Raw genomic sequence first — 8934 nt, 5'->3', positions numbered from 1 at the left:
TAATTTTCTGGCTGAAACACTGAACTATGATGCTTTTTCCTCAGTACCTGGGCAGGGAAAATGGTTCCTGTTTTATTGTGTCTAAACACTTACATTCCTTTCTGTGTTAGTTTTTCTATAAGTGGGGGCCTTATTTCAATTCTTGTTTAAGTAGTGCACACGAGAACAATTGTTTACTGTAGATAAATTGCCATCTTGATGAACCATCTAAGCACTGAAAGCGGTCAAAAGAACATTTATGAAAGCTGCTGTATATCTTTTAGTGTATTCCACAAGCCAAGGCAACCTCAAAAGTAAGGTTTATAGGGTATTACTTACTCAGAGAAGATAAATAAAAATTACACATTCCAAAGTAGTATTCTTTGATCTAGGCAGTGATAACTATATAACGTATCATATATAAAGTATCACATTGAAAACGTTTGTATTAATCAAGCATTCCCAACCTTGTCTTCAATCAATGTTGTCTACTTGGTGAACTTTATACTACTTATTTGAAACCTTTTTTATTCTTCAAAGCTGTTTACAGATAACTGGATGGGGTCTGGGGTAGTAGTTAGAAAGGTTTTCCTACCATTACTGTTTCCAAATTAGATTGTTTCTTTGGTCACAGCAGTGATTATTATCAACCAGCAACATGCAACAACAAGTTGCAAATTCCAAATTCCTCACCCACACAATGTACAAATGTGCAGTAGTCACCCACCTCTTCAGAACCTCTAATTTTATTTGCTCCCGGACTCATCCACCTCTATTGTTTTCAGGAATAGGCCATTGTTTCTGTTGTTTATTTTATTGTGTTTTCGGCCAATCCTGTTAAACCTTATGAAAGGTGCATGGCGCCTCCAAATGTGTGTTAGAGGAACATTAAACAATAATTATATGTCTGTTTTACAGAACTATTGTTTAGTGATCAATGGCATGCAATACCAGTGAGGGGTCCAGGAAGCCTGCCCCACCCCCTATTTTGGGTAAGATAGAAAAGAACACAGATGGAAGAAAAGCCGGCTGGGCAGCCAAAACAGACACAAAACCACCCCCCACCCCCCTTTAGCTCAAGGTCTAAATCTGAAACTGAATGCACTTGCAAACACTATTTTTTATGGCAAGAAATTCAAGTTCAATGATAAAGCAATAATGGAACTTGAACTGGTTGTTACAAAATGTCGTGTTTGCAATTGTGTTTACACTGTCATGTGAACAATAATGTAATTTACAACCACTTGAGGACATGAAAATTGTCTTGTAGTTTTAGGGTAAGCCCTGTAGTAGAGTCAATACTGCCAAATCTCCTGCGGCTTCCTCCAAGGTGTAACCAGTATTGTTTAAGGATCTCCGTTATTTTAAGTCTTTGTAGGGTGGAAACTGTTCTTACTTTGTTGGTCGAAGCGCTCCCTGAACACTCTTTAAAAGTCCATCCTCCCTTTCAGCAGCAGTACAATTACTACAACAGTACTGTGGGGAGGGTGGCTGTTGAACTGGCTGTGAACCAAGGTAATTAAGAAGTAATACATGTACCTCAGACATTGTCCCGAGAGGGTGCAGTAATTACACATTTCATCTGTCATTCCAGCTTTGATGGAGGCGATATCTGTGCCGTTGTAATACAAACTTGCCTTTCATACCATGCCTAGAATAGGATTCATTTTTTTAAATTCCTTCTTAGTACGTCGTACCTAAGGTACTAAGATTTCCCATGGTCTTTAAAATAGAGTCAGGTACCTAGGGGCGCACTCAGTTGGTTATCGTTAGAGTGGGGGGTTAGAGAAAGTTGAAGAATAACTGTTATAGGCACACTAACATACTAAGCTGACTAAGGATACATTGAACTACTTAGATAACAAGAACACTGCCGTACGAGGCGTACTAACGTACTAAGGATACATTACAACACTCAGATGACAAAAACACTGCCGTACGAGGCGTACTAACGTACTAAGGATACATTACAACACTTAGACAACAAGAACACTGCCGTACGAGGGGTACTAATGTACTAAGGATACACTACAACACTTAGATAACATGAACACTGCCGTACGAGGCGCACTAACGTCCTAAGGATACATTAAAATACTCAGATAACAAGAACACTGCCGTACTAGGCGTACTAACGTACTAAGGATGCATTACAACACTTAGATAACAAGAACACTGCCGTACTAGGCGTACTAACGTATTAAGGATGCATTACAACGCTTCAATAACAAGAACACTGCCGTACTAGGCGTACTAACGTACTAAAGATACATTAAAATACTCAGATAACAAGAAAACTGCCGTACTAGGCGTACTAACGTACTAAGGATACATTAAAACACTTAAATAACAAGAACACTGCCGTCCTAGGCGTACTAAGGATACATTAAAACACTTAGATAACAAGAACACTGCCGCACTAGGCGTACTAACGTACTAAGGATACATTAAAACACTTAGATAACAAGAACACTGCCGTACTAGGCGTACTAACGTACTAAGGATACATTAAAACACTTAGATAACAGGAAAACTGCCGTACTAGGTGTACTAACGTACTAAGGATACATTAAAAGACTCAGATAACAAGAACACTGTCGTACTAGGCGTACTAACGGGAATGAATCCTGAATCTTCAAATTTGATTCGAGTTCGAGTTTCAGTTTGACTTCGAGTTGGACCTGTTTGTATCCCTGTTTTATATCTTGGTGCGTTATAGCAATGTTATTCCTTAAATCATTTGATCAAGCGACATCATCTGAAAAACCTGGGCCATCATTCACCTGCCTGTTTCTTAACTTGATCTCATTATGCGTTAAAAGGCACCAGGAAGGTGACAAGAAAACGCCATTTTCACTTAGTTTGCAGGGAAATTTTCACTTTTTTCACGTTACTGTCAAATTCGCCCTGACTGTTTCCGTATTTTCTTTGTTATTATTAATAATATTTTTTTTTTGCGCAGGGGCTGGGGTCTGTATTAAACAACTATCATTTAATTGCCTACATCTGAATTCGACATTGCTTGCTATCTATTCTGCTGCTTATGGTAGTCTACAAAGTTATATTATTAACCCTTTGAGTATTAAATGGCAGCTCCTGCAGCCAAACCAGCTCCAGGTGTAATGCTCTGTGTTCCCTTGGACCAAGTTGGTGTGGCCGAGAGGGGGGCCATGTTGAATGGGCAGCACAAGGTCTCCATATACTTCACCCAGGCTTTCACCCTGGAGAGGACACTCCAGTCTCGCCATTCGGTGAGAGCACAACACGGAGGACAGCAGTTTACCAGTTATAAGTCCATGCTCAACTGGCGTAGAGTAGGGCACTAGGGGTTGTTCTCGACGGTGGGAGGGACTATCGTAGTTCCACTGGTCAGTTACCGCCCGCCTCAAGCCGGGCAGCCCCCGGACAGTAAGGTATTGACCCGCCACGGTCTGCCTGCTTCAGTGGGTGCCTGGAGCTTAGAGTCAAAGCTCAACAAGCAGATCGTCAACCACGCACCAGGCAAACAACGAAAGAACAAAACCAAAACATCAGCTTTCCGGATTGGGAGCTGGAATGTACGGACCATGCGGCCCGGACTTTCTGAGGATCTGCAAGCAATTGACGATGCTCGCAAGACAGCAGTGATAGATTGCGAACTGCACAGATTGAATATCGATATCGCAGCCCTGCAGGAAACACGACTCCCTGAAAATGGATCCCTTAAGGAGGAACACTACACCTTCTTTTGGTAAGGAAAAAGTGCCGATGAACCCAGGGAACAAGGAGTGGGCTTTGCCGTGAGGAATTCGCTGCTCCAGATGATAGAACCTCCAACAGACGGGACAGAGAGAATTCTCAAGCTGCGTCTCTCAACAGTGGAGGGCCATGTCAACATCATCTGTGTTTATGCCCCAACACTACTGGCTACGGTGGAAACAAAGGACCACTTTTACGAATCTCTGGATACTGCACTCAGCACCATCCCAGCGTCCGAACATATCTATGTCATAGGCGACTTCAATGCAAGGGTAGGCTCAGATCGTGAGGCATGGCCAAACGTCTTAGGTCACCACGGCACAGGGAAAATGAATGACAACGGCCAGAGACTTCTGGAACTCTGCTGTTATCACAACCTATGCATAACTAACACCTTCTTCCAGAACAAAGCATGCCACAAAGTATCTTGGAGACATCCCAGGTCAAAACACTGGCACCAGCTGGATCTAGTCGTCACTAGGCGAGACTCTATCAACAGTGTCTGCAACACAAGAGCCTACCACAGCGCTGACTGCGACACCGACCACTCGCTTATTGCCTCCAAAGTAAAGCTGAAACCAAAGAAGCTCCACCACACCAAGCAGAAGGGCCAGCCTCGCATCAACACCAGCAATACAGCCAACTCACAAAAGAACGATAACTTCATTGTAAGGCTTGAAGAAACACTGACTAACAGAAAAGAAGAGAACGCCGAGGATAGATGCAACTCCATCCGCAATACCATCTACAGTGCCTCAGTCCAAACCTACGGCAAAAAAGAGCAAAAGAACGCGGACTGGTTTGAAGCCAACATAGCAGAAATGGAGCCTGTCATCAATGCAAAACGCAGCGCGATGATTGAATACAAGCACGAGCCATCTCAGAAGAATCTGCTGGCACTGAAAGCTGCCCGAAGCAAGGCCCAGCAAACAGCACGCCGTTGCGCAAACGACTATTGGCTCCAGCTATCGGAGAACATTCAGCAAGCCTCAGACACCGGCAACATCAGATGCATGTATGAGGGCATCAAGCAAGCGACAGGCAAGCCAGTGAACAAGTGCGCACCCCTGAAATCCAAGACGGGGGAGGTAATAACAGACCAAGACAAACAGATGATGAGGTGGGTTGAACACTACCTTGAGCTGAACTCCAGAGAAAATCTGGTCTCCCAGGAAGCACTCAATGCGTTGGAAGATCTGCCCGTGCTAGATGCAGAACCCACGTTGGAGGAACTCAGCAAAGCAATTGATGCTCTGTCATGCGGTAAAGCTCCAGGTGATGATGGAATACCCCCTGAGATCATCAAGTGTGGGAAACCAGCCCTGCTTGAGCCACTCCACGAGCTTCTCTGTCTGTGTTGGAGAGAAGGCAATGTACCGCAGGACATGCGAGATGCTAAGATCGTCACACTATATAACAAGGGCGATCGCAGTGACTGTAATAATTACCACGGCATATCCCTCCTCAGCATCGTTGGTAAAGTCTTCGCACGTGTGGTCCTTGCTCGTCTACAGGTCCTAGCTGATCGCGTCTACCCAGAGTCCCAGTGCGGGTTCAGGGCAGAGAGGTCCACAGTCGACATGATTTTCTCTGTACGCCAGCTCCAGGAGAAATGCCGCGAGCAACAAATGCCACTCTATATGGCATTTATAGACCTCACCAAGGCTTTCGACTTCGTGAGCAGAAGAGGCCTGTTCCAGCTGCTGAAGAAGATTGGCTGCCCCCCTCAGTTGCTCAGCATCACTGCCTCCTTCCACGACGACATGAAGGGCACTGTCAGCTTTGATGGCGCATCATCGGAACCATTCACGATCAAAAGCGGTGTGAAGCAGGGCTGTGTACTTGCGCCAACACTGTTTGGAATCTTCTTTTCCTTGATGCTGAAGTTTGCATTCGGTGAGTCTGAAGAGGGCATCCATCTGCATACCAGAAGCGACGGGAAGCTGTTCAACCTGTCCCACTTGAGAGCCAAGACCAAGGTCTGCACAGTTTCTCATTAGAGAGATGCTGATTGCCGAAGATGCTGCCCTGGCCTCACACACAGAAGAAGTCCTCCAGCGACTGATGGACAGGTTCGCCCATGCCTGCAAGCAGTTTGGGCTGACCATCAGCATCAAGAAAACCAACGTCATGGGCCAGGATGTCCCTGCACCACCATCGATCAGCATTGACAACGAGGAGCTTGAGGTCACTGACCACTTCACGTACCTGGGTTCAACAGTTGCCAACAACCTGTCACTCGATGCCGAAATCTCGAAGCGCATCGCCAAAGCCGCTGCCGTCATGGGGAAGTTGAATAAGAGAGTGTGGAGCAACAGTTGACTGCAAACACCAAGCTCAAAGTGTATCAGGCGTGCATCCTCAGTACCCTGCTATACAGCAGTGAATCCTGGGCCACATACGTCAGACAGGAGAATTGCCTGGAAAGCTTCCACCTCCGCTGCCTCCGACGTATCCTGGGCATTACATGGCAGGATAAAATCACCAACACTGCAGTGGTGGAGAAAGCAGGCTCCCTCAGCATGCACCTCATGCTTTGCCAGCGTTGGATGCGTTGGCTCGGACATGTGCACCGCATGGAAGATGGACGCATCCCCAAGGACATCCTGTACGGCCAGCTAGCCTTGGGACGCCGCCCAGCAGGTCGCCCAATGCTACGCTTCAAAGATGTCTGCAAAAGAGACATGAAGTTGACAGACATTGACCCGAACAGTTGGGAACTCGCGGCAGCTGACCGTGGATGCTGGCGCCACACTGTGCATGAGGGAGACAGGAGAGGGGACAAAAAGAGAAACCTCCAGCTGGAAAACAAAAGGGAACAGAGGAAACAGAGACAGCAGAGCCAGACCTCAGACCAGCCATCCGATTTCATTTGCCTCACTTGTGGCAAGGACTGTCACGCCAGGATAGGTCTGCTGAGCCATTCCAGACCCTGCTCTCAACCAGACTGATTTGACAAGACAGGGCGCAACCATTGTCTCCCGAGACAGAAGGATGGCTACTACTAAATGGTCACCAGAAAAATGCTGTTTTTAACCGTTAAATCAGTTTTTTTGCTGCCATGATGCCAAATGGGCCGTAGTTGTGCTGAAAAAGATATTTCTTTGCCAAACTGGTAGATTTCCCAAAGGTTAAGTACAAAAATGTAAAATACTTTAATTTGGTGCATGCGCACAAGCCAAAATTTGGAGTTGGGTGTTAATTATGGCTAAAGCCTGGAAATGGGACCTTGATCAATTATAGGTATATGGGCCATTTTACCGCCACTTTTGCAACAAAACTGATAACGTTGTTCTTCAATTTTCTACGTCAGAATGCCGTCGATATCCAAAACCAACTGTTGTGCAGATACTCCTAGCTCAACCATCTACTTGAAGTCTAACTGGACGTTCAACTCGAATTGAGCTCGAATCCAAACTCGAACATACCTTTCTTCCATGTGATAGTTTACCAAGAATTACTTTAAAATACCATGATATCAAGGGCACTGCAGTACTAAAAAAGGTAGATTTTTGCATGAATATTAGGTGAATTTCATCCAGTTCATCCCCTGATGGCCTAACAGCGTCTTATCACAGGTTACTGATGGTCACGACAACCATTTGACAGTGGTAAAAAGTCCTCGGCAACTTCAGCAGGCCATTAAGGCTCATAAAAAAACCAAACATTTGGCTTGAAAACAGGTTAGAAACCTGAATCGGCGCTATTGGATCTTCTAAAGAAAAAGCCAAGTGAAACGAAAAAAAAAAACACGTAAAAATGTTAATGAGCTCCCAAGTAACCAAATTAGAAGTGTACAACACCGTTGTGGAATCTTTAGATGGAAATTACCAGATGTCCGTGAAAATGACCAAGGTGAACAAAGCTGAGCTGTTATCGATTGACAACCCAAATTATGGACAATTGATAAATGAGTACCCACATCTGCAAGGAGTCAAAATCACAGACCGTGACACAAAGGAACAACTTCCCATACACGTTGTACTAGGGAGCGGGGAATATGCGTGTGTAAAAACTGACACAAAGCCTCAAATTGGACAGGATGGAGAACCGGTGGCGGAGAAAACCAAACTTGGATGGTTTATTATGAGTCCGGGATCAGAATTTGACCACAACACGATGCTGCTCACGCAAACATAAATGAATGACTATGAAGAGTTATGCAGGCTTGATGTACTAGGGCTTGCAGACACACCAGAACATGATCAAAGCATGGTGCACGCAGAATTTAAGGAACAACTGCAGCTCTCATCCAGAACTGCCAACAAACAAACAAGGAAGTATACGGCGCCTGTCAAGTCTGACCAGAAAACTGCAGCGCATCAACCTCACTGATGAGTAATATGCCATTATATGCGAGCAACTCCAGAACAACGTCGTTGAAGTCGCACTGGAAAGAAATCGTGGGGAAAGAATTCTACATTCCACACAAAGCAGTGATTAGAGAAACGGCTGAAACAACCAAGATGCGCATAGTCTATGACGCTTCTGCAAGAGCAACGGCAGAGTCACCGTCGCTGAACGAGTGTCTTTATCCTGGTCCTCCATTGCAAAACAAGCTTTGGGACATACTAGTGAGACAGAGAGCATATCCTATAGCTGTGACCGCAGACATCCAGAAGGCCTTCTTACAAATACGTATCCGGGAGTGTGAACGTGATGCATTAAGATTCCATTGGAGGAAAAGTGAGCACGGGAAGTTAGAGATACTGCGTTTTACTCGTGCACTGTTTGCTCTAGCCACATCTCCCTTCCTGCTCGGTGGCGTAATCGAGGCCCATTTAGATGCTTGGGAAGAACGAGAACCAGAGATAGTGGCACAGCTTTGACGCAGCTTGTATGTCGATGATCTACTAACGGGTGGACAAGCCATGCCCAGCAGCGAAAAGAGAAAGCCGTTCAGATATTCAGCGACGCAACATTCCAACTCCACAAGTGGCATTCCAATGTCAAACAGCTAGAGGAAGATACAAACCTAATCGTTGCCTCTGAAGAGCAATCATTTGCCAAACAACAACTATATGTTAAACCAACTGAATCGAAAATGTTGGGACTCAAGTGGGACAAAGAGCAAGACACCTTAGCGGTAGTGATACCTGAAGAAGAAACCCAGCCAACGAAGCGAGGAATCCTGGGAAAGATGGCTAAGATTTATGATCCTTTAGGCCTTATTGCACCATTGACACTCACTGCAAAGCAGCTCTATCGTGAGTTGTG

At 45.2% G+C, this 8934-nt stretch overlaps 1 protein-coding gene across 1 annotated transcript; it reads left to right on the top strand.

Moving 5' to 3' along the window:
- The first annotated feature begins 8060 nt into the window (after positions 1–8060).
- Positions 8061–8546, top strand: LOC138059369 (uncharacterized). Its single transcript, XM_068904963.1, has one exon. It carries the CDS (start codon positions 8061–8063, stop codon positions 8544–8546), a length of 486 nt encoding a protein of 161 aa, XP_068761064.1.
- Positions 8547–8934: the final 388 nt, after the last annotated feature.

This window comes from Montipora capricornis, chromosome 1, assembly GCF_036669925.1.
Source record: "Montipora capricornis isolate CH-2021 chromosome 1, ASM3666992v2, whole genome shotgun sequence".
Classification (NCBI taxonomy): domain Eukaryota; kingdom Metazoa; phylum Cnidaria; class Anthozoa; order Scleractinia; family Acroporidae; genus Montipora; species Montipora capricornis.
Note: the sequence above shows the minus strand (reverse complement) of the source record. Positions and strands in the feature narration are given on the sequence as shown.